This window comes from Macaca mulatta, chromosome 3 (assembly GCF_049350105.2).
Source record: "Macaca mulatta isolate MMU2019108-1 chromosome 3, T2T-MMU8v2.0, whole genome shotgun sequence".
NCBI classification, from domain to species: Eukaryota; Metazoa; Chordata; class Mammalia; order Primates; family Cercopithecidae; genus Macaca; species Macaca mulatta.
In genome coordinates this window covers 124,258,895-124,285,725 of record NC_133408.1, presented here as the reverse complement: position 1 = coordinate 124,285,725, position 26,831 = coordinate 124,258,895, and the positions used below count along the sequence as shown (strand labels likewise).

Sequence of the window (26,831 nt, the reverse complement as noted above, 5' to 3'; positions counted from 1 at the left end):
TTTCAAAATACATTTAAAAAGTAAATTATGAGTTCTTCCAAACTAGATTCTCTATTCAGTCACATTAAAATGATCAAAAACCGGAAACAAAATTTTTTGCCGGGAACAACCTAAGCCATCAAAAGGAGAGTAAAAATCTTTTTTTATGTTGTCTACCATATGATACAAAAATTAATTTTGGTACTATTAATAAATCTTCCTTTTTTGGTAATACTTGATTCCTGACATAAATAATCATTAAGTCTATGTTATTAGGTCATGTCTTCTAGAATACAGCCTCAACTGTGCATAAGACTTCTTTGTTTTGAAGTTATAAATTTTATTATTATCCTTTTGTGAGGTTTTGCCTCTCACAGGTCACTTTTCTTTTGTTCAGAAGTGGTTCTGATTTAAGGTACCAACCTTATATGTTTCACTGACAATTATTAAAGGCCCATTGCTTCTAAAACATTGTACTGTGAACATTAAGTGATAGAAAGATAAGACTCCAAAGCAGCTGACTTTATTTGAATAAAAACTGTGGTCACAGATAAATACAATATATAGCATAATGTAATAAATCTTAGGAGAGACCGAAGAATATTAAAGAAAGCTTAGCAAACATATAACAAAATAGTAACAATTTTTGGATGATAGGGTGAGTGAAAGGAAGAGTAGTGCTAGGTAAAGGCTGGCCATGTGTGCTGGAGCCAGATCTTAGAGGACTTTGGATGTCTTTCTGCATGTTTGAACTATATTCTCCAGGTAATATGGAGAAACTTAGGAGGCTTTTTTGTGCCCTTCTTCATCTCCATTAGAAAGTAATACTTGCTCATTATATAGAATTTGGAAAGTACAAAAAAGTATATAAAAGAAATATAAAATCATTCATAAATTCATTCTCTCTCTTCTGGCACCCTACTCCATCCCATCTTCCAGTGTTGTTTCCTGTCCCACAGTGATGTGATTAGAGCCACGCTTTAGGAATGGCACCTAGATGTGGTGTATCATAAGTTGCAGGATAACTTATTAGGAATCTTAGTATGCAGAGGGAATAGGAACGAGTGAGTAGAACAAGAATCCTTTTAAAGATAGAAACAGGCTGTGTGTGGTGGCTCACGCCTGTAATCCCAACACTTTGGGAGGCCAAGGCAGGTGGATCATTTGAGGTCAGGAGTTTGAGACCAGCCTGGCCAACGTGGTGAAATTCTGTCTCTACTAAAAATACAAAAATTAGCCAGGCATGGTGGCACATGCCTGTAATCCCAGCTACTTGGGAAGCTGAGGCAGGAGAATCGCTTGAACCTGGGAGGTGGAGGTTGCAGTGAGCCGAGATCATGTTACTGCACTCCAGCCTGGGCGACAGAGGGAGACTCCGACCCCCCCCCCCCCCCAAAAAAAAGAGATAGGAACAAAAGGTGATTTTTACTGATTTCATGTGGGTGTATAGGAGGAAAAGAGGAAGTTTTGTTGTGTGATTGACTGCCCTTTCAAGCCTATGTGGCCGAAAGGATCCTGTTGTCCTCAAACATGAGAAACACTGAAGACAAGATGAGAGACACTATAATTTTGTTTTGGGATACTTTAAATTTGAGGTGCTATCAAGGCATCTAACTGGTCCAGAAGTATGAACCGTCTATACAGAATCAGGAACCCAGGTAGGAGGTGCAGATGATTGCTGCATTTTCTTTTTTGCTTACAGAGCATTCACCTATTTATTTTAATAAAGAAATTACCAGTTTTTCTAGTGTGTTCTTTCATGTGGACAGTTTCTGAGGCTGTGGTGACAACTGATTTAAGAAGCATATTTACAAAACCATCAGTTCTATTAAAAGATATATGAGGTCAAAGTTAGTATGATTCAAGGTCAGTGATTCCCAGATTTGACCATTAATCCTATACTAACGGAAGTGGTGGCAGCATTTACTTCAAAAACACTAAGAATAATGAGATAACACTGTCCTCGACATATTTTAACAAAGATAGTCGATTATCTTGTTTCCTGTAAAGGATTTCCACCCTTTAAGTTTTTCCAATAAGTAAGGGAACATGAGACAGATACCATTTGTAGATTTAGCTGTATATTGACATTTTCAGTCATGATCCAGAATTGGTCAATTACAGTTGACTGTAGTTCTTGGAGAAGTCTAAAGGGAAGGGACAATCTGTTTATAAGGAAACAGAGTCTTTCCTGCTTTTTAAGGGTAACATGATTATTTTTTAACATGGATCACAGCTGCCCCGAATGCAGTAAAGATTTTTTGTGAGTCTAGTCTTAGGTTTACAAGCTCAGCCTTGTACCACAGCATCAGTGTCCTCATGTATATATGCATTCCCTAACAATTAGTTGTTTGTGCTTCAGTCTTGTTTTGAAGATTCTTTTTTTTTTTTTTTTTTTTCAACCATGTGATGTCTGGCCTCAGCTTGAAGAATTTAAAAATTAAGCATATTTTATTCTTGACCTTTACAGAAATTAAAATTTTTCGTTGTACTGTGTAGGTCTAGATATCCTTGCTAAAACAGTTTTTTTAAACCTCTGTCAGCATTTGAAACTGTTTGAGATTGTAGAAAATTGTGCAACCTTTGTTTTATTCTTTGACTCTTAATAGATAATGCTAAGCCTCAAGTATGAATTCTCTTTATATGAGACCAGCACATTGTGGAAATAGAGGATTTTAGATAGGCCTTTACAATGCATGTATTTTACATAATTTCACCCTAAAAATGTAACATGTATTTGGCAAAGGAAGGGCTTTTGTTGCTGTCATTCTCCCTCATGTTCCTCTTGTGCCTGACTGACTGCAGGAGAAACTTTACTTCTTAGGACCTTGGTTTGCTCATGGCCTTCTAAGATTGATGCTGCCTTTCTTCTTTTTGCTTTCGTTGCAAGGACAGTGCAATCATATTCTTGCCTTCCTTCTGCTGTGACACAAATGATGGCCCCCTCACCAGGATCACTTTGAGAAAAATCTCTTAGTATTCTGAGAGGGCCTAGACTCCCATTAAGTCTTCCAAAAGGACTGAAGATAGAGGGTTCCTAGAGCTCCTGGCTCCTCTCTTTCTTTTTAGTTCTGGTTCTCTCTAATCTTCTTCGTAAACTCCCATTCTCTGAAAGACAAATGCTTTTAGGGACTCTGCATGGCATGTGGATTTTACTCACAAAAACTGTGTCCCAGAGCTCCTCTACCTATTTTTGTACCATCTCTTCCCATTCATTCACTGCTGTATGTAGCCTTGGCCATGTTGGCTTACTTCCTGTCCTGTTACTGTGTTCTTCTGTCTTATTCCTACCTTGCACATGCTACTGTTCCTCTCAGAATGCCTTCCACACCTACCACCCCCACCCCGCCTTATTATTTGCTCACTCTAACCATTGCTGGCTGAACTCTTTGCTTTCGGGGTCACTTGGGAAATCCTTTCTTGCTCACCTCTCCTCCCAGGTAGGCTTAGATGTCTCTACTGTGTGCTCCCGTAGTATGGCCCACATCCCTTTATTACAGCCCTTGTTGGTTACAATGATAGGTCTGAGATTAGTAAAGTTTTTTTTTTTTTTTCTTTTTTTTTTTCTGTTACCCAGTCTGGAGTGCAGTGGTGCGGTCTTCTCACTGCAACTGCCTCCCAGATTCAAGCGATTCTCCTGCCTCAGCCTCCTGAGTAGCTGGGATTATAGGCATCTGCCACCATGCCCAGCTAATTTTTTTGTATTTTTGGTAGAGAAGGGGTGTCACCATGTTGGCCAGGCTGGTCCTGAACTCCTGATCTCAGGTGATCCACCCACCTCAGCCTCCCAAAGTGCTGGGATTACAGGTGTGAGCCACCATGCCTGGCCTAATAAGATATTTTCAATACTGAGCATAGTACCAGCCAGTGAACTGGTGCTTAATAAGGATTTGAAGTAAAAATCAGTGGCTCAAAAGGAGACAAAGTGTGAAGGGTAATTTCTGTATCTGTGGTCAGCATTCACAGGCTCAGTAGTTGGAGAAAACTATATTCCCTGCTTTGACTTTTTCACTATTTCTTAAGTGCTACTGTTCTTTTAGTCTCTAAATCAAAACCATTTCATATTGACATATGATCCATACATATGTGTATATGTATGTGTATATTTGAAACCAAAAGTTTTGAAATACAACATGTCCTTTTACTACTTACAATGAATGCTGACTTTTTCTATTCTATCCTTTTTACTTTCCTTTCTCAATGTTCTTCATGACCTATTAGATTGATTCACAACCTCTTTAGGTCACAGTCAGCACTTTGCAAACTACTGCTGTAAATTACTCTACCTTTTCTGTGAGGAAGAGTTGAACTGTTGATGTATCAGTCAAGGTCAACCAAAGAAGCACCGCCAGTAGAAGATACATTTTAAGAGATTTACCACAAGGAATTGGTTTATGCACATGTGGAGTCTGGGTATGAAATCTATAGGGCAGGCAATGAAGATGGGAGGCTGGAAGTCTCAAGCACAAGTTGAAGCTGCTGTCACAGGCAGAATTTCTTTTATCTTCAGGAAACTTCAGCTCTGCTCTGCAGGCCTTTCAACTGATTCAATCAGGCCCACCCAGATTATTTAGGATAATTCCCCTTGCTTAAAGTCAACTGATTTTGAACTTTAATCACATCTACAGAATACCTTCAAAGTGACACTTGGATTAATGTTTGATTAAATAACTGGAAACTATAGCCTAGTCGTGTTGACATATGGAAAGATCATCATAGCTTTGTGCAGTGGCAGTATCACAGCAACTGAGGTTTATCCTAGGCGTGATTATAGCTAATTGAAAACCTTTCCCAATACCCCGCCATGATGACTTACAATATAGTTAGCATTGGCATTTTTTGGCAGTCTCTATGGAGACTGAATAAAAATAAATGTAAAAAAAAAAAAGAAAAAAGAGACTATTATAGTACTGTGAAGAGCCTGATCATCAACCTTTTTTATGTAAGGAATAGGAATCCATTTTAGTTTGCTAATCACTTTATATCACATTCCTTTTTTCCTCTGCACTAATGTTAACCTTCTTGAGATCCTCACCCACTTGTTTGGCCTCATCCATGTTTTGGCATTCTCTTCCACTACCCTGGGTAAATGTATGTACGGTTCCTGGGAGTTTTACAGAGGTCCTTGTGTTGAGAGCCCCTTTGACTTTAGCCCACAGTTGTTTCTGATGACCTCCTTGAACGAACAGTTAAGTTCCTTTCAAGGCTGTTTCATTCTGTTTCCAGGTAAAATTTGGAGCTTGAGGTACTCTTCCCAAGGTACCCAAGACCTCAGAGTTTAGTGTTTGCTTCTCATGATACTCTTTACCCCACCCTCCCTTCCATTCAGAGGTCTAGTCACCCCGGGGGATTTTCATGGGAGAGTGTAAACTTCTGTACTGGAGAAGCTTAAAATCTTTCTTTCCATTTTTATGCTCCAGAGAAGCTCTCAGACCCTCTTTCGTGTGCCCGGCATCCCCTCATCCCCATTTCCCCTCTGTAATCTCACTGCGTGTGCACACACAAGCACCTCGTATTGGTCCTCTCCATCTGTTTTCTTATTTAGACAATTTAGACTAATTTTCCTCTATGGGCTTTTAGAAGCACGGTGCTGGCAGTTGTAGTAAAAGAAGCAGGAAGGACTAACTGCTGAGACACATGCGAGAACAAAAATTGATTTACTAACTTAACTTGCTGCATCTGTACAAGAGTATTTACTTCTTGGAATGAGAAATCAGTTATTTCACCTAGGAGATTGTCCACTGCCCCCAAATAGGTGCCAATTGGGTTAATTAGTTAAATGTTTCTGTGATGAGGACACCTGTCCAGTGGAAACTGGACCAAGGCCACCAATTTATTTCATGCTGGCCACCAGTTGTCAGTTAGCAAAATATGTCTCCAGTTTAAAACTCTGGCTGAACTGAAAGAAGACATTGCTAATTTCTCATGGATATGTTTAATTGTTTACAATAAATTGAAAAATACTGAGGAAAACATGAACATCAGTGGAATTTCCCAGTTCTCTGTTAGAAAACTCGCTAATTTAGGTTTAATTGTCTTAGAATTTGTCCATATTCAGGATGAGTTAAGTTTACATTTATGAAGGATTTTTTTTCCCTGATTACTTTAATGGCATAAACTATTTTTACAGGGAGAACTTATTTTTAAGGCTTCTCTAGGCAATACTATACATTGAAATTTATTAAAAGTCAATGAAAAACAATGTATAGTAACCAGTAAGTCACAAATTGAAGATGGAAAAAAGACCATTGTTTGAAAATGTTCAGTCTCACGAGAATAAAAATGAAAATTAAAATAAAAAAATACTTTTCAAGTATTTTAACAACACATATTTGCCAATAAATGGTACCAATAATGATTGAATTCTGTGTTGTCAAAAGCAAGAGATTTAACTTATTTCATTAATATTTCTATATATGTGACCTTAGTAAAACTCTACTTATCTTGAAATATTCTTTCACTAAAAATCTTCATATATATGAAAATTTAACTTTTCATATATATGTACTACTATATATATTTTACTTATATGTGTGTGTGTGTGCGCGTGTGTGTGTGTGTATGCATGTATGTATATATAAAACTTTCCACAAAGTCAACTGTAGCTATTTTAAATTTGAGGAGTTTTCTGGCTGGGCATGGTGGCTCATGCCTGTAATCCCAGAACTTTGGGAGGCCAAGGTGGGAGCATTGTTTGAGCCTGGGAGTTTGAGAGTAGCCTGGGCAACATAGCAAGACCCTGTCTCTATTAAAAATAAATAAATAGTTTAAAAATTTAAAGAGTTTGCATCCTCTATATTTGAGGTGGTTGGTGCTATTGATAATACAAAAATGCATACTTGATTTTATGATGGACTTTTGTATATGCTTGAATATGAATATGTTGGGGATACAACAATTTGCTCCAAATAATATAAGAAGAATACTATGGAGATATGAATTGAGAGTACTTAGTAAGCAGCGTAAGTTGTGTTTTCCAGTATCTTAACCTTCTGAAGACTATTTTGCTCACTACTTCTTTTGTCCTTAGATAAGAACTGGTTCTGAAAACTATCTCTCTTTGTATTGCATAAGGGAAGAAATACATGAGAGGTAGGTAATATGGAAGATATGATTGATGCCACTATAAGCAGCCATGCCTGGGTTCCCACAGCCCTGTGTGAGGAAAAGCTGGGAAGAAGATCTAGAACCACCTAGGATGGAAGGTGGTATTCAGTCCCCTCCCTGAGGCCCGTAGGCTTTTGGAACTGAGCTTACAGCAGAAGAACAGACAATAGGGCCTTGACTTGAGATTAGTGCTTTTGACATGGCCTGGGGTTCTTTGTGTGATTTATTGTCACTAATGTTTTCACTTAAAATGAGGTGAAAGGTTCTTAGTTATATTCATCTCTTGGCCCCAAAATCTTGTGTTTTTAAAGCAAGATAGGATCTTTGCAATCCATAGTAATAGTGAGCAAGTGATTCTTTTAGATGGTAGCCTGGTTAACATAGGCTAGTTTATATTGCACTACTAAATGATCCCATTATCTTCTAACAGATGTTTATTTCTCACTGATGTTACATGTCCATGTTAGGTCAAAGGGAAGCTCCTTGTATTCAGTATAGTCACTAAGGTACTTAAACTTGTAGAGGATCCATTTCCATCATATATGCTTTCCAGATTCCAGAAATACAAGGAGAAAAAAAAACACTGCAAGGTCTTGCCTCCGCAGTAAAATGGCTCAGTGACACACACCACTTCTGTCCAGAACCCATTGGTGAGAATTATTTACATAGCCCCACCCCAAGGCAAGAAAGGGTAAAGAAAGAAAATACCCTTCGCACCCACAAGAAGAACTGGAAATACTGCTTAGCAGCACTAACATCTTCATAGATAGACTAGTTTACCTTTCTTTGGGCTAGCTCACATGGATTACAGAAGTGAGCTTACTGTTTATATGAACAAATATAAATTGATCTTTACTTTCTCTTTTTTCCTGTATTTTTGCAAGAAAAAACTTACTTTTATGATGTTTACATGTATTAATCTTTACATTTCCTTTTCTTTTTGTACATTACTGCTGAATTCAGAGTTTGAGTCATTATGTGGATTTGTGGTTGTGAAGGAGAGCATCTGGCCTATTAATGCCCTCAAATGGGATATCCCTCAGAAACCTTTCCTTGCAAAAGTAGCTTATGGATATTATCTTTTACCTGGGTAGAGGGGTCTCAGCTGCCTTGCTGACCCATATTTAGCAGAGGGCAGTAAACTAAGTGTTTTGGTTTGGCATTTATAATGCCTATTAGATGATTTAGATGTGAGAATGGAACTAGCAGAGTGGTAAAATTAACTAAAAGCTTAACTATCTAAAAAACATAATAATATCATCTAGGTAGAAATATGGGTCCCAGATGATCCATCCCTCAAATGCTCAATAGGATTGTGTATTTATGTGGCAGTATTAAAAAATGTGGAACAGATAACTTGCTATAAATAAGCTACAACTTAGAATTCATGCTTTTAGTTAACTTACCATCAAATGTAGGTATGAATAGTTGAAGACTTGTCATCAGAGAGACACATAGTGATAAGAATTTTGATTAGGTTTCAGCGTCGAGATTGACCCTAGAATCCAGCAGCCTGGGTATCAGAATTGGTCCTGCATTCTTGCACATAAAAGCCTGATCTCAGAAAGACCCAGTGAGTTGGCCAAGCCCACAGAGTACGGCAGCACAAGTTCTCATTGACCACTGCCTTACATGTGGGCCCCATGCAGTTGTCCCTCAGTATTCTTTCCTACTGCAGTGCTAGCTAGGTTGGCTTTTTCTTTTCTAAGCTAGGAGTTTAAGTATGGAAGTAATGATATTATACTTATGAAATGCTTTAACTTGTCAGAAATGTCTCTGTAGCTTGTAGGTGTTGTAAATCTGTAGTCTTATTTCTACTTACTTGTAAGGAAGTCATATTCCAGACTATCCTTGTCAAATACTAACAAGTTCAGTTTTGCAGCCAGAGAATATCCTGTTTGAAGGACTTTGTGATGCCTCATTTTATGAGTCAACATTGGTAGGCCACAGTACCCAGATATGTGGGTAAACATTATTCTGGAGTCTATGAAGTATCTTTTAGATGAGATGAACATTTAAAGCAGTGGGCTAAAGTGGATGCCTTCCTTCATGTGGATTGGCCTCATCAAATTCATTGAAGACCTTCATAGAAGAAAGACTGACTTCTATCAAAGAAGAGGGGATTCTGCCAGCAGACTGCCTTTGAACTTGAACTGCAACATTAGTTCTTCCCTGGGTCTCCGGCCTGCAGGCCTACCCTGCACATTTTGGATTTGCTAGTCCCTACCGTCATATGAGACAATTCCTTAAAATAAATCAATTTTAATATAAATATATATAGTATATATAAAAAAACACATACACATATCTTATTAATTCTGTTTTTCTAGAAAACCTTGACAAAGGTGGACTTCCTTGTGTTGCCATTTGAACTAGCATGCTCTCTGCCTCCCAGTATGTAGGGTATGTTGTGTTTTTTTTTTTTTTTTTAACTTCTTTTTTTTGGGGGACAGAATCTGGCTCTGTCGCCCAGGCTGGAGTCTGAAATGCAGTGGCGTGATCTCGGCTCACTGCAAGCTCCGCCTCCCGGGTTCACGCCATTCTTCCGCCTTGGCCTCCAGAGTAGCTGGGACTACAGGCACCCGCCACCACACCCGGCTAATTTTTTTGTATTTTTAGTAGAGACGGGGTTTCACCGTGTTAGCCAGGATGGTCTCAATCTCCTGACCTTGTGATCCGCCCGCCTCGGCCTCGCAAAGTGCAAGGATTACAGGCATGAGCCACCGCGCCCAGCCCAACTTCTTGTTCTTTAGTAATCCATTGAAACACTAAAATATGAAAAACCGTGGGAACTCTCTTTATGCTTTTCTGCCTTACTCCCTAGATTGGTTGGTAAAGAGAGCTAATTTGTGTCTAGTGTCATATTGTCTATAATTTAAAGTACTTTAGCATATATAACATACTATTTATGGGAGTGACTTTGTTTTAGGACTCTTTAGCTTTCTAGGTATTTCATTCCTGAATCCACACACTAGGATTAGTAAGTTATTATTTGAAAGATGCTGATTAGAAGCCTGCACCCAGATATTGATACTTTAAATCTACACAATACAGGGTATTAATGTTAAGTATGTTACAAATAATTGGTGAAATCAATGATGTTGAAGGTACATGGGTTAGCCTTAGAAATATTTTGTGTAACTAGACTTTGGGTCAGGCGAGGGTAGCAAATTAACAACTTTTGGAGTAATACCTAACTAGTACTCCATTTGATCCTGTTTTGTGGTATGTAAGATTCTGGTGAGTGATCCACTTAGAATGTTAAATGCATCCTACTACAGAATGTAGTTGCAACTGCTTTAAGTAAACCTTTCACATAGGCTACTTTTCAAAATAACTTTAAGGACAGAAATCTGGGATTTTACAGAGTTTTATGAGATAGCCCTATGAGTCTGTTTTTTGCACCTTCCAGTTAAGCAATGTTTTTACATGCAGCAGAATTTAGTTTGAAATTTCTTTTCATTGTAACATACTCCTTACGTTATAAGATTGTAGAGGAATAGACTATAAAGCCCTCAGCTGTTTAGATCTTTGGAGACTACCAGTGTTTACCCTAAATTGTCTGATGATTATAAACTCCAGTTTGGCTTACTCTTAACATACTCCCGGGCACACACTGGGCAATCAATACACTAGATAATTCTTCCTATTGTCAATCAGTGAACTAGCCTTAATTTGGGGGAAGAAAAGGAAAGTTGAGATTATACATTGCTCTAAAGCTATTAGAATTCTCCTTTGTGAGGATTGCCAAAGTGGTTTTTGGAATGTTAATATGTGGCTATCTTCTCCATGCTTATTGTTAGTTTCAATTTAGAGCTTATTTTGCAGAGCCACTGAAATCATGTGAAGGTGAGTCAGAGTTCTGCCAAGGAAGCTTGTGATGAGTGTAGCCTGTTTGTGGAAGCATGTGAATGTTTGGCTTATCTCCAGGAGTACGTACACTTTGCCAAGCCATCATCTGAAACTCAGCGTGCTAGGACCTGGAACATTTTTCATCTTTGATGTGTCCGGAAGATTTTACAGAACCTGGGCCATAGCCTGAACTGAGACCTTGTGGAAGCATTGTGGGAGATTCCTTCCAGTCAGTATTTCAAGAAAATGCTGAATTTATTTAGACCTGCATTGATTAAAGAAAATGTGTCATAAAGAAGTGAAGGAAATAAGTCTTTTTCTTATTGTTGAAAATGTATTGCTGCCGTTTTGAAAAAGTGTTGCAGTTTAAACTACTGAAAATATATATAAGATAATGATTCTAGTTGAAATCTTATAATAAGCTAATTTTTACTTTATTTGCTTTTCATAGCCTTGGGTTGTTCATTCAGAAATGTCCTTGCTAACTGTGTTTGTAAACTCATTACCCCTGAAAGCCTGTCGCTGCTGTGAAGCAGTGGATGAGGTCTTGTTTTGTTTCCTTTGATCCGGGAACCAGAATATCGTTTGTTGGCTCTGAAACAAGAAGTCTTAAATTTAAACATCCTTTGTTTACTTTTCTCAGTGAAATAAAACAGGAACAATGTGAAGGTGCTTGAACTGCAAAAATACATATATCTTGATGGTGTTGAACATTAGGGCCCAGAATACTGTTGGCCTTTAGAGTTTTTTGTGTTGCTGGAATACCAGAAGGAATCATGCTCTGATGATTATTTGATTAATTATCCATATTTTTGTAGAGCAATTAAGGTTAACATAAATAAAAATAATAGAACTATTGTAAGAAAATGGAAAGAATCAAGATCATGTAGATGAAAGGGCTTCCTGGTCAGGAAAAAAACAGAAAGCCTGGCAGGCCGTGAGCCATTGTGTAATGACAGTGCATTGCTCTGGACATGGCGATTTTGGCAGCCTAATCTATGTTCTAATACTAAGTCGGTTACGCAGATTTTTGCTTAAAGGACATTAAACATCCCAGTGGATGATATATTCAAAACATGTTTATGAAAGAGAATATGAGGCTGGGCTCATGCCTATAATCCCAATACTTTGGGAGACCAAGGTGGGAGGATCATTTGAGGCCAAGAGATCAAGACTAGCCTGCGCAATATGGTGAGACCCTATCTCTATTAAAAATGTTTTCAAATTTAATTTTTAAAAAGTATGATATGAATAGTAGGTATCAGGATAAATATTATCCCTCGTATTACCCTGGGAAAGCTTTTCCTCTCCCCTCATTGAACCAAGCATAATTACAAGGACTATTTCATTTTATTTTCATAATACTCTTATGGGGATAGGCATTATTATTATAATAACTATTTTGTAAATAAGGAGACTGAGGCTTAGCATGGTTTTACAAGTTGGCAAGTGCTACATAACTAGGTTATTTAGGGGGCTTTAAATTAGGTTAAAATTGGGACCATACCAATTGGAGATCATATGAATTGGGAATATCTTTTTCTATATCTGCATCATGCTCTTTGGCTTAATGATATATGTATCTTGGGGTCTTCCATGTCAGTAGAGAGATATACATCTCTTCAGTCACTGCATTGAATTACATATTTGTATATATCATAATTTAGCAAGCCATTTTCTCTACTGGTGGACAATCAGGCAATTTCCTGCTTTGGGCTATTACAGATAATGCTGTAATGAACTTCTTTGCAAATACATCTTTGTACACATTTGCAAGTATTTCTGTAAACACAGATGTGACATTATTATGTCAAAGACATTTACATTTAAAATACTGATAACTACTTTCTAACTATGCTTTCCTCTTCAAGAGTATCCTTTTTTCTATATGCTCACAAACACTGGATGTTGTAGTCTTTTTTTTTTTTTTTTTTTTTTTTTTGAGTCTCATTATGTCACCCAGGCTTGAGTGCAATGGCATGATTTTGGCTCACTGCAACCTCTGCCTCCCAGGTTCAAGCAGTTCTGCCACAGCCTCCCGAGGTGTATGCCACTATGCCTGGTTAATTGTTGTATTTTTAGTAGAGATGGGGTTTCGCCATGTTGGCTAGACTGGTTTCTAGCCCCTGACCTCAAGTGACCGCCCTCCTAGATCTCCCAAAGTGCTGGAACTACAGGCATGAGCCACTGCACCCTGCCTGGATGTGGTAGTCTTTTAAAACAATCTATTCTTCCCTTCCCGAGTCCAAATGATCTCATTGTTCAGTTCCCACCTATGAGTGAGAACAAGTGGTGTTTGGTTTTCTGTTCTTGTGATAGTTTGCTAAGAATGATGGTTTCCAGCTGCATCCATGTCCCTACAAAGGACACAAACTCATCCTGTTTTATGGCTGCATAGTATTCCATGGTGTATATGTGCCACATTCTCTTAATCCAGTCTGTCACTAATGGACATTTGGGTTGTTTCCAAGTCTTTGCTATTGTGAATAGTGCCGCAATAAACATACGTGTGCATGTGTCTTTATAGCAGCATGATTTATAATCCTTTGGGTATATACCCAGTAATGGGATGGCTGGGTCATATGGTACATCTAGTTCTAGATCTTTGAGGAATCGCCATACTGTTTTCCATAATGGTTGAACTAGTTTACAATCCCACCAACAGTGTAAAAGTGTTCCTATTTCTCCACATCCTCTCCAGCACCTGTTGTTTCCTGACTTTTTAATGATCGCCATTCTAACTGGTGTGAGATGGTATCTCATTGTGGTTTTGATTTGCATTTCTCTAATGGCCAGTGATGATGAGCATTTTTTCATGTGTCTGTTGGCTGTATGAATGTCTTCTTTTGAGAAATGTCTGTTCATATCCTTTGCCCACTTTTTGATGGGGTTGTTTGTTTTTTTCTTGTAAATTTGTTTGAGTTCTTTGTAGATTCTGGATATTAGCCCTTTGTCAGATGAGTAGATTGCAAAAATGTTCTCCCATTCTGTAGGTTGCCTGTTCACTCTGATGGTAGTTTCTTTTGCTGTGCAGAAGCTCTTTAGTTTGATTAGATCCCATTTGTCAATTTTGGCTTTTGCTGCCGTTGCTTTTGGTGTTTTAGACATGAAGTCTTTGCCCATGCCTATGTCCTGAATGGTACTACCTAGGTTTTCTTCTAGGATTTTTATGGTATTAGGTCTAACATTTAAGTCTCTAATCCATCTTGAATTAATTTTCGTATAAGGAGTAAGGAAAGGATCCAGTTTCAGCTTTCTACTTATGGCTAGCCAATTTTCCCAGCACCATTTATTAAATAGGGAATCCTTTCCCCATTTCTTGTTTCTCTCAGGTTTGTCAAAGATCAGATGGCTGTAGATGTGTGGTATTATTTCTGAGGACTCTGTTCTGTTCCATTGGTCTATATCTCTGTTTTGGTACCAGTACCATGCTGTTTTGGTTACTGTAGCCTTGTAGTATAGTTTGAAGTCAGGTAGCGTGATGCCTCCAGCTTTGTTCTTTTGACTTAGGATTGTCTTGGAGATGCGGGCTCTTTTTTGGTTCCATATGAACTTTAAAGCAGTTTTTTCCAATTCTGTGAAGAAACTCATTGGTAGCTTGATGGGGATGGCATTGAATCTATAAGTAACCTTGGGCAGTATGGCCATTTTCACGATATTGATTCTTCCTATCCATGAGCATGGTATGTTCTTCCATTTGTTTGTGTCCTCTTTGATTTCACTGAGCAGTGGTTTGTAGTTCTCCTTGAAGAGGTCCTTTACATCCCTTGTAAGTTGGATTCCTAGGTATTTTATTCTCTTTGAAGCAATTGTGAATGGAAGTTCATTCCTGATTTGGCTCTCTGTTTGTCTGTTACTGGTGTATAAGAATGCTTGTGATTTTTGCACATTAATTTTGTATCCTGAGACTTTGCTGAAGTTGCTTATCAGCTTAAGGAGATTTTGGGCTGAGACAGTGGGGTTTTCTAAATATACAATCATGTCATCTGCAAACAGGGACAATTTGACTTCTTCCTTTCCTAACTGAATACCCTTGATTTCTTTCTCTTGCCTGATTGCCCTAGCCAGAACTTCCAACACTATGTTGAATAGGAGTGGTGAGAGAGGGCATCCCTGTCTTGTGCCAGTTTTCAAAGGGAATTTTTCCAGTTTTTGCCCATTCAGTATGATATTGGCTGTGGGTTTGTCATAAATAGCTCTTATTATTTTGAGGTACGTTCCATCAATACCGAATTTATTGAGCGTTTTTAGCATGAAGGGCTGTTGAATTTTGTCAAAAGCCTTTTCTGCATCAATTGAGATAATCATGTGGTTCTTGTCTTTGGTTCTGTTTATATGCTGGATTATGTTTATTGATTTGCGAATGTTGAACCAGCCTTGCATCCCAGGGATGAAGCCCACTTGATCATGGTGGATAAGCTTTTTGATGTGCTGCTGAATCCAGTTTGCCAGTATTTTATTGAGGATTTTTGCATCGATGTTCAAGGGGGGAGGGGGGAAGAATTGCATTGGGAGTTATACCTGAAGTAAATGACGAGTTGATGGGTGCTGACGAGTTGATGGGTGCAGCACACCAACATGGCACAAGTATACATATGTAACAAACCTGCACGTTATGCACATGTACCCTAGAACTTAAAGTATAATAATAATAATAAATAAATAAATAAATAAATAAATAAATAAATTTGTAGAGACACATGAACCACAGGGATCTCAATAAAAATTACTGAAGTTGAAAAAAAAAACAACAATCTATTCTTATGGATGAATGCATAGTATATCCTTGTTTTAATTTGCATTTGCTTAATTTTTAATAAAGCTGAGCATCTTTACATCATTTACTGGACATTAGTATTTCTTCTTTGTTCAATTCTCAATTTCCTTTACCTACTTATACACGCAATTGTTTGAGTTGATAAAGCCCTTTATAAATTAGGAATATTCATGTTTCATCTAAATATTTGGTCATATTTTCTCCTAATCTGTGACTTATAACTTCATTATGGTATATTTTAGTGCTTAGAAATTTTTAGCCTTCGTTTTTAATCAAATTATTTATTTCCTTTAGAACTTCTAGGATCTGTGAATTTCTTTCTAACCTGTTAGCTAAACATTGTCCCAAATTTTCTTTTGGCATTCTTTATATATATATATTTATTTTTGTTCTGAATTGTATTTTTCTTCGTGATATAAGTAGGAATATCTTTTTCCGGTAGATACCTAATTCTTTTCATAATTTATTAAATAGACCACTCTAACTAATTTGAATAGAAAAGAAGAGGAGTGGAACAGAATAGAATATAAAAATGAATGTATCCCAGAGCTCAAACTACATTGCCTTAATAAGTGAAGTTTTATTATGTGTTTTGATATCCACTAGGGCCTGATTCTACCCTTATTCTTTTTCAAACTGCTTGTTAGTTTCCATGAAAAATGTAGGTAGGATTTTATTTTTTATTGCCCTGAATTCATAAATTAACTTAGGATAAACTGATATTTGCAGTTATTTAGGAATGTGGATGTCTTCATAATATTAAGGATTTTAATCCTGGAAAATAATATAGCATTGCACTTTCTTCAGGGCTTTTTGTACTCATCACTTAGTTTTATATAGAGAAAAATTCTTTTACATTTATGGCTGGTAATTACTAAGTATTATTTTGATCATTTTGTTGTATTTTCTAAATTGTTTTTGTATATAGGTATTGAGTTTTAAAAGCTATATCACTTTACTGAACTCTTATTAGTTCTAGTAGTTTTTCTGTTAAAGCTGTTGGATTTTCCAAGTAATCAATTGTTTAATCTACAAATAACGACTTCTGGCTTTTCTTTTTCAATAATTTGCAGCGTTTTCTGCATGCCTACTTAATTTATGAGTAAGCTGAAGATGAAGAGTATATTACATTATTTATTTCCTTTTTTTTTTGAGACAGAGTCTTGCTCTGTCACCCACGCTGGAGTGCGGTGGCCGGATCTCAGCTTACTGCAAGCTCCGCCTCCCAGATTCACGTCATTCTCCTGCCTCAGCCTCCCTAGTAGCTGGGACTACAGGCGCCTGCCACCACGCCTGGCTAATTTTTTGTATTTTTAGTAGAGATGGGGTTTCACTGTGTTAGCTAGGCGGTCTCGATCTCCTGACCTCATGATCTGTCCACCTCAGCCTCCTAAAGTGCTGAGATTAAAGAATGAAATGGTGGCATAGTCATCTCATTGCTAGATGTCTCAAAAATTATACACAGTATCATTTTCCAATATGCAGTCCTACTGTTTTAGGTTTGTTTTATTTAATTTCAGAATACCCTGAAATGAACTTTATAAACTAGCCCAAATAGGAAAGAATATTATGATATCAGAGTGTTTGGATTCCTGGAAAAAAAAATGTGGGGAAGGAGTTATTTATTTGAAACAGTTCTTTCATACTTACTTTATATATAGGCACACACATACATGTTTATTTACTTACTAGTACTAGTGAAATTGAGCAATATTCCAGAATGAATACTATTTAAACCACTGTTTTGCAGTCATAAACCTGGACCTATTAGCAGAAGTAGAGAAGTGATAAATATTAATGAATAATTTCCAGTTATATCTGCCAGTGATTTCCAGGACACATGAGACCCAGGCCCAGCTAACTCTTATTTTATGTGTAAAGCTTGCTCCTATAGGCATTTTCCATTGCAGTATACTCAACTATCAATGTTTTCCAAAAAACTATAGATATGTGTATGTGTGTGTATATATATTTTGGTCTAGGGTCTTATATTTGAAAATATACATTCCTTCTCTTCTGCACTCAAATATGTGAATTTCTGTTTATTCTTCAAGACTCGGGTCAAGTATCTTTGCCTTCACAAAATTCTTTACTTTCTCAGGAAAATTAAAAAAAAAATAGTTGGTATATTCTACTTTTATATCAGTTACCACATTTTAAATTGTAAGCTACTAGAAACTATTCCTTCTCCAGTGCCTAGCATGATGTCAAGCATGAGTTTAGAACTCTAAAATATTGTTGAATGAATAAATGTGAATAAGCAATTACTAAAAAATATAAAAGGAAGTGAAAGATCAAAAGGGTTGTCTAAGAGAAAGTTATAAGTATGACAATTTGAAAAGAATATTAGGCCAGGTGTAGGGGCTTAAGCTGGTAATCCCAGCACTTTGGGAGGCCAAGATGGGAGGATTGCTTGAGCCTGGGAATTCAAGACCAGCCTGGGCAATATAGTGAGACCTCGCCTCTACAAAAAAATTTTAAAATTTAGCTGAGTATGATGGCATGTGCCTGTAATCCTAGCTACTCAGGAGGCTACAGTAGGAGAATTACTTGAGCCCAAAAAGCAGAAGCTACAGTGAACCTACCACTGCACTCCAGCTTGGAGTGCAGAGCAAGACCCTGTCTCAATGAAAAAAAAAAGAAAAAAAGAAGAAAAGAAAAAGAGAAATATTAGCATGGGAAACATGCTAATATTTATGAAATATTGTGAAAAGAGAAATAAAAGCACCAACCCCATACTATGGAAATGTGCATTTTGATGCAATAAGGTTGACTATGGTGGAGAAACATGGTAGAGACCAAATAGGGATCCAAGTGGCACGAGGCTATGAAAACATGTTGAAAGTCAGGAAGAAAAACAGTACCCACTCAGGTACAAATCCTACAAATGACACTATTTTGAAAAGCATATACCATTAGGAGCCACATTACATCTGCTCCTATATATGCATATGTATTCTTGGTTTATAAGTTACCATATGTAGAATACAGGAATTACTTGTTTTCCAATAATATAATGTAAAGTGTCCATAGACCAGCAGGGCCAGCTTTGTAGGAAATAGACATAATTTCTTTAATCTTTGGCCTTCTGTTCTGCCTTCTGTTTTTACTGTATCTTTTTATAAATATTATTTTAAAGGCTAATCCTAGACTGTACGATTTTTGGGAGGACACAGTTTCCTTAGACACAGTTTAGATGCATAATAATTATTGAATTTAATTGAAAATGCCAGTGTTTGTTATGTATAATAATTGGACTTGATTAATTATACATGTATTTCTTTCATATATTTCTTCCTGTATTAAGAGAGGGGTTGGACAATTACTTCGGTTCCTTTTAAGATAAACATTTCAGCAGAAATAAGGACAATCAGGTTTCTTATGGCTATATCTGAAGGCCACATTTAGTTGTCTTTTAAATGATGTAGGTAAGAAATAAACAGCTGTCAATATCCTGTTTGCTGTACAGCCCTTGAGCGATATTTTCATAATAATTTCATAGAAAGTTTCAATGATGATTTAACTTAAATGTATATGCAAGTAAAATGAGGGATGACAAACAAGAGCCCAGGACAGTGTTAGAATGGAGATCAGGTTCAGCAATCCTGTGATTGAGATAGCATGATAATACTGACACACTGCTACTTCAGGGCTAGAGGTTTAGTTTGGTTATTTGCTTAGGTAGCTTCAAGATGCTTTACCTTAGTTTTATTGGGAAACAGCAGAGCGTTGCAGCTAATATGGTATATTCTGATTCTATAAAAGACGATAAATATTGCTATTCACATAATGTGTTCTGTGGCTACTTTGTCTCTTAAAAGTGGTACTATCACTTATACATTTTAAAAATTAGTAAGTTACTTTTATACTGACTCAATTTTCCTTTTCTTAACATCCCAATTGATTTTAAAGGCAAAACAGTTGTTTAGAAGAAATTCATCACGTGAATGTTTAAACTTACATAGTTTGGAATACTTGGCAGTTTCTTTTTTTCTATATTATCATCTTGTTGGCCTCTTACTACAGGTTTTCAACACATACTCCAATGAAGACTATGACAGGAGAAATGATGAAGTTGACCCTGTGGCTGCTTCAGCTGAGTATGAACTTGAAAAACGTGTAGAAAAGCTGGAACTTTTCCCAGTGGAACTAGAGAAAGGTTCGTGAGTGCTACAGTGTTAATATCATTATGTTGCTATGTTAATAATACAGAATTATTTTTCCAAAGTGTAGCCTTTTTTCTAAGGATTAGATAAAATTTTAATTCTCACAGAGGATCTTATATATTAAGTTTCAAAAACAGTTGATATGGATTCTGAGTAGATGGTGGATTGAAAGTTTTACTCCCAACTGAAACCCATCTATCTTAGCTGACTGGGATGGTGGTTAGGACCAGGGAGGTATGAGTGAGGCCTAATGCTTTGTTGGTATTCCTGGAAAGGGCTGCTACAGCTGAGAGCCCAGAAAGGGCTGGTATATGAGAGCTTGGGGCAGATGGTTGTTTTCTTTTGTTTTGGTGGATAATTGGAAAATTATGGAGATTTTTAATGAAGGCAGTAGAATCCAAGGAAATTTTAACAGTAGGGCTACATCCTCTCCATCTCTGAGGGGAGAAGGTTGAAAGAGAGCAGGGAGAAGAGGGAGCAGAAAGGCTTCCTTCTGATTTCTCTCCCTGGACTAACACCCTGCTGACTGTAGTTACTGCTGACCCATGGGATCAGAGATTGCTATGTAAGATGTAAGATGGGCACCCAAGAACTGAACTGTCACTCAGTGAACAGAGAAATAACACCTCTGAGAGATCTTTGAAAACAAAAGAGTAGAACAAACAGATGATAACTTGAATAACAAGAAAAAAAGAAACAAAAACCTACCCAAGGATATTCAAGCATGGTTTAAAAAAAGACATTTGCAAATGATGCCTCTAACAAAGGACTAATATTCAGAATCTATGAGGAACTCAAATAACAACAACAACAACAACAAAAGAAACCCATTAATAAGTGGGCAAAGGACACGAACAGATATTTCTTAAAAGAAGACTTACAAGCAGCCAACAAACATGAAAAAAACACTCCACATCACTAATCATCAGAGAAATGGAAATCAAAACCACAGTGAGACACCATCTCACACCAGTCAGAATGGCTATTATTAATAAGTCAAAAACAACAGATGTTGGTGAGGATGCAGAGAAGAGGAAATGCTTAGATACTGTTGGCGGAATGTAAATCAGTACAATCTCTGGAAAACAGTGTGGAGATTTCTCAAATAATTGAAAATAGAACTATCATTTGACCAAGCACTCCCACTACTGAATATCTACCCAAAGGAAAAGAAATGATATCAAAAAGAGACTTGTATGTTTAACAGAGCACTATTAAATGGAAATAGTCTTGGAAATAGCAAAGTCATGGAATCAACCTAAGTATTCATCAATAGATGACTGGATAAAGAAAATGGAGCATATATACACTATGGACTACTGTGCAGCTATAAGAAAGAATGAAATCATGTCTTTTGCAGCAACATGGTTGGAGCTGGAGGCCATTATCCCTACATGAAATAACTCAGAAACACAAAATTATTTGCTGCATGTTCTCACTTATGAGTGAGAGCTAAACAATGGGTACACATCAACATACAGAGCAGAGTAATACACACTGGGGACTCCAAAAGGTTACCAGGGTGGGAGGGGGATGGGGCTTGACAAATAACCACTTGTCGTACAATGTGAACTATTCATGTGAAGGTTACACTAAAAGTCCAGACCTCACCACTATGCAATATATCCATATACCACACCTGCACATGTACTCCCCTGAATTTATAAAGATTTTTAAAAAGACATTATTGAGCAACTTAGCAACAAGAACAAATTACTTGATTTTGAAATGAAAAATTTCACCAGGAGAATTGAAGAGGTTAGTTGTTGTTGAGACTTAAGTTGGCAATCTAGAAGATGACGTTTAAGAGATGTTCCAAAAAGAATTCTCAAATGACAGAGCAAAAATCCAAGAAAAGTCATGAAAGAGCCCCAATATATAAGTTGTAGGCAACAGAAGGGGAAAATGACAATGGAGAAGGACAGACTAATAATAATCATACAAAAAAAATTTCTTGTCCTTAAAAAAAAAGATCTGAGGCATGTATCAGGAAGAGCTTATCCATTTGTGAGTGAGAAGGCTAAATAACCCCAAACTGATCTCACACTTAGGCATAGCCTGGGAAAAAATCCTAATGTTCAAAGGCAAAGTGAAAAATCTTAAAAAATTCCAGACCAAAAAATACCCAAGCAAATAAACAAGCAAAGATACTTGCAAAGGCAAAATAATTAGACTAGCATCAGACTGCAACACTAGAAGCAGGGAGATGTAGAAATAATTTTACATGCCACTGAGGGTGAAAAGGATGGTGATCCAAGAATTCCATATCCATCCTGGTGAAAGAAAGACATCTGCTGCTATCTAAGGATTTAAAGAACACATTGCCTACATACTTTATCTGAGTAATTTACTGTCCAGTTTAGCAGGGAGGGAGGGAAATAAAGAGCAGCTTGTTCAAAACAGCAAAGGCAAGGAAAAAAGAGGTGAAAACTATTAAGTTTTAAACATACAATTGCTTAAATGAAAAAGTATGAAGAATACTAGTCATATTACAATCAAACATGACTGATGGATTACTCCTGTTAAAAGACACTTTCATTTGGGGTTAAAGTGAATTAAAGAGTAGTGCTTACATTTTTCATACATTTTTAAATGTAAAAGCCATTCTTAGTTCATGGGCCATACAAACCCAACTGGGCCATCATATTACTTATTTTAGTATAGCAAAAAAACGAGAACAATCCAAATATTCATCAGTGGTAGAAAGGGTCTATAAATTGTAGCATACCTAGGCAATAAAATATTACTCAGCAGTGAAAATGGAGGTGCTACAGTTCATGCAGTAGTATGTATGATTCTTAACATGTTATCGAGGGAAAGTAAAAAATAGCAAACCACAGAAGAAGACATTTAGTGTAATATAATTGCATTTACTTACATTTCAAACCAAGAAAATTAAATAGCATATTGTTTTGGGATACACAAAAGAGTAGTTTTTAAAAAGTAGTATTAAAAAGTAGGGAATGATTAATACAATATTTACTATAATGGTCACTGAGGAAAGAGTCAGGGAGGGATATATAGTGGGCTTTTATGATGTCAGTAATATTCTGTGTCTTTGTACATGGACATTTGTTTTATTTTTATTGTTTAAACGTAATGTTTTGTAGATAAATATTTGCTTAAACTCATTTGTATATTGCCATATTTCATACAAAAAACTAAACTAGATAAATCAAACTAGAAGATAACCAAATCAAATACAATTATTGGAGATTTCAATATATTTCTTTCAGAACTGGACAAATTTATGGACAGAAAACAAAAATCAAGGAGTGGGTTAATACAATGAACTCTATTTCAAGCTGTATTTTAAGAGAAAAAGTTTTATCCTTTGGAAAAAATTTTAAAAGTTCCTTTAATATGAGAATTTGGAAATTACATAATACATTCCTAGGTAGATATTTGATTTAAGAGAAAATTAAAACTCATATCCCAAACCATCTTGGAAAGGATTAAACTTAAAAAGTCTGTAGCACACAGCAAAACCTTTACTCAGAAGAAAAGCTATATCCTTGATTTCTTTCTTTAAAATAAAAAAATTTAAAAAGTAAACAACAGACCTGTCTTAGAAATCAGAAAAAGTAAACCAAATAAACAAACTAGCAAAGAAGAGTAGTATATGTAAAAACAATATTAATAACATAGAAAGGAAAATCTAGTAAAACAAGGTAATAAAAATCCTTTTCATTGAATACATCTATAAAATATATCAATCATAATACTGAGTGGTGAAAATTGAAAGCAAATTTATGCAAACTAGGAATGGAAGACAAATATATAGTGTTACTAGAAAAGATCAGTCAGTCACTGCATTTCTTTCTCAAATGAGGTGTATGCCCAGAAATAATTTATGTCCTAACAAAATTTGAATTACCAGAATCAACTTTAGTAAAATAGACTAATTGCCATAGAAGAAACGAGAATGGCAACGAAAGATAAAACATTAAAATGTTGTCAGAACTGGATGATTCTATTGTACCTTTAAAGAACACATAAAACCAGTGTTATTTAAACTATTTTAGATCATAGATGATGAAGGAAAACTCTTCATTTCGTTGAAATACCATATAAGTTTACACCCAAAACTAATGTACTACAAAAAAGATTGCCATGGTACAACTACAATTGTGAATATATATTTTAAAATTCTAAATGAAATAAAATATCAAATATAGAAATAGTTAAAGAGAAAAGGCCAGGTACGGTGGCTCATGCCTCTAATCCCAGCATTTTGGGAGGCCGAGGCGGGCAGATCACGAAATCAGGAGGTTGAGACCATCCTGGCTAACCCATGAAACCTCATCTCTACTAAAAATACAAAAAATTAGCCAGGCTTGGTGGCATGCACCTGTAGTCCCAGCTACTCAGGAGGTTGAAGCAGGAGAATCGCTTGAACCCCGGAGGTGGAGGTTGCAGTGAGCCGAGATCGTGCCATTGCACTCCAGCCTGGACGACAGAACGAGACTCTGTCTCAAAAAAAAAAAAAAAAAAGAAAGACTCATTAAGATCAAATGGGGTTTTAGATACAAGGATCCAGAATGGTTCATTATTCAGAGATTTATCCACATAAAATTTAAAGGAAAAGCCCTTAAATTTTTAAAATTTCATGTTAAATTGATATGAAAAGATGTCAATTTGGTAACATTTACCACTTGAAAGACTCTGTAAATTAGCACGTGATGGAAGCTGCCTAAATTTATGCAAACTGTCAATCTGCAATACAAACAATTCTATTTCTAAATTGAGTAAACACTAAAGATATTTTAATTAAAACTAGAAATCAAATTTGTAATGCCCTTTAAATGAAATGACCAGTATAAATAACAGCAAATAAAAGATGAAAAGCATCACCTTTTGCTGATATATTCATATCCATATATATCTAGAAAACCAAACTGATTCTAATTTAAAATATTAAATTTGGTAAAATAATCTGTGAAGGAAGAGGTTACATCCAAGATATGTATACAAATCATTTTTTTCTATGTAATCACATTAAGAATTTAGAAATGAAAATGGGAAAAATATTTCATTTGCAGTAGCACCAAAACAACAAAATATTTATTACTAAGAAAAACATGGAATTTATCTAAATAAAGTAATAACATCTTTTTGAAAGACATTTCAATTTGAAAGCAAATTGTAAGACAAACCATATTCTTGGATGAGAAGACTCCAAATAGAACTGCCAACAAAGTTGGGTTGGGAGAGGAGAATTGCAAAAAACAGTATTAAAGTTTTTTGGTAAAATTTAAGTCTGGAGAAATTCAGACTTAAGTATGAAAAAGAATATGAATGACTTAATTTACCACATATCTAAATACAATGTAAAGCTTTTGTAATCAGAACAAATTGTATTCAAATGGCAGTTGATTACTGGAACAAAATAGAAAATCCAGAAAAAGATGTTAGTATGTGTGAGAATTTAATATATGACACCCATGATATTTCAGCTTAGAAGTAATTGTGTGCTTTATAAATTGTTCTTGCATAACTGAGCATCTATCTGGAAGAGTCTAAAGTTGGACACCTTCATTATAGCATAGGTAAAAATAAATAACTCTACATGGGTTAAATAATAACATATTGAAGATGTCATAAAGAAAATTCACATGACTGCATGTATCATCTAGGCTTGTGGCAGAAGAGGCTTACCCAAAATGGGAAACCAGAAGTTAGAAAATAAGCTTTGGGCTCCATAGTATGACAATAGTGTCTTCCACAATGACATAGTTCCGCTGGCTTTGCCATCATTTTATGGCTGTTTTGCCTTAGTGCTTTGCCTGTCCCTAGGAATGTATAGAGAGGAAGACAGGGTGCAGCTAGGTTCTTGATGGGGCAGCCACAGGAGTAATAAGTGGCCTTTAAGGATGAGGCTCCAGACTTCACTCATCTTAGAGAAAGCTGTACATAAATAAGATGCTGGAGAACATCAGTCTTCTGGTCTCTGTGCGTTGATTGTGCTCTTTGTTGTATTGCCCTTCAGTCATCACGTTGTCCTTGTAGGTAATTTGCATTAGAATTGAGGATGGCTTAAGTTAATACTGCTTTTTCTGCAACTGGATTTTCAGCTCTGCAGATCTTAGTAATTTCCAGTTAAAAGCAATGAGAGGAACAATGGAAGGAAGAAAGAGAATTCTACCAAGACGTGAGTCGAGGCAGAGAAAATGGATTTAGAAACCAAGAAGTAATTTTCACTCAAGATAGTTGCAGGAAGAAATTATTTAATGGTGTGACAGTATGGAGAGTTCACATTTGAGAGGAGCCCTTTGTACAGTAATGAGTATGGGAAAGTTTGACTCACAGCTCTATGTTGGTTTGACATGTGATAAGTTATAATGAAGAGAAACCCTGTGAGTATAATGAAAGTGAGCAAGAATTCAGCAAGAATACCAATACATATAAACACCAGAGATTTCATACAGGAGAGAAATTCTGTGGTATTTTTCAGCGTGGGAGAGGCTACTTTGATCGTCTCTTAAACAACACAAGAACAATACACTGAGGGGAAAAACGTACGTGGATGTAAACACTATGGGAAGGCTTTCAGCAATCATTCATCCTTCATCAGTATGAAAAAAAATTCATTTTCTTGAGAAACCCTATGAATGTGATGAATGTGAATAAGAATTCAGCCATCTGCTAACCTTATACACAGAAGAGAATTCATGGTGGGAGAGAGGAAAACCCTATGCATGTAACCAGTGTGGGAGAGCCTTCAACACACATCTAACCTTCATGTACACAAGAAATCTCATTCTGTGGAGAAATTTTAAAACTATAATGAATGTAGAAAAGTCTTTAACAAGATAAATCCTCTTGATGAAATCAGTCTTTATACCAGAGAAACAATTTGAATAAATAGGAGAAATCACATGTATATAAACATTCTAAATGTAATGGATGAGGAAAGTCTTCAGAGATTATTTATGTTAGTCAACATTAAA

General features: G+C 36.3%; 1 protein-coding gene and 1 non-coding gene across 20 annotated transcripts in view; both read left to right on the top strand.

Moving 5' to 3' along the window:
• The window catches only part of PPP1R9A (protein phosphatase 1 regulatory subunit 9A), a 384,913-nt gene that overhangs the window by 188,381 nt on the left and 169,701 nt on the right, over window positions 1–26,831 (top strand). For all 19 annotated transcript variants that reach the window (XM_015134297.3, XM_015134296.3, XM_015134293.3 and 16 more), the window contains exon 3: window positions 19,742–19,874. In XM_015134297.3, coding sequence (XP_014989783.1) covers window positions 19,742–19,874 — 133 coding nt within the window. The remainder of the gene's footprint in view (window positions 1–19,741; window positions 19,875–26,831) is intronic.
• On the top strand, window positions 4,697–4,837 carry LOC114677313 (U4 spliceosomal RNA). Its single transcript, XR_003728581.1, has one exon. It is a non-coding gene; the product is annotated as a U4 spliceosomal RNA (small nuclear RNA).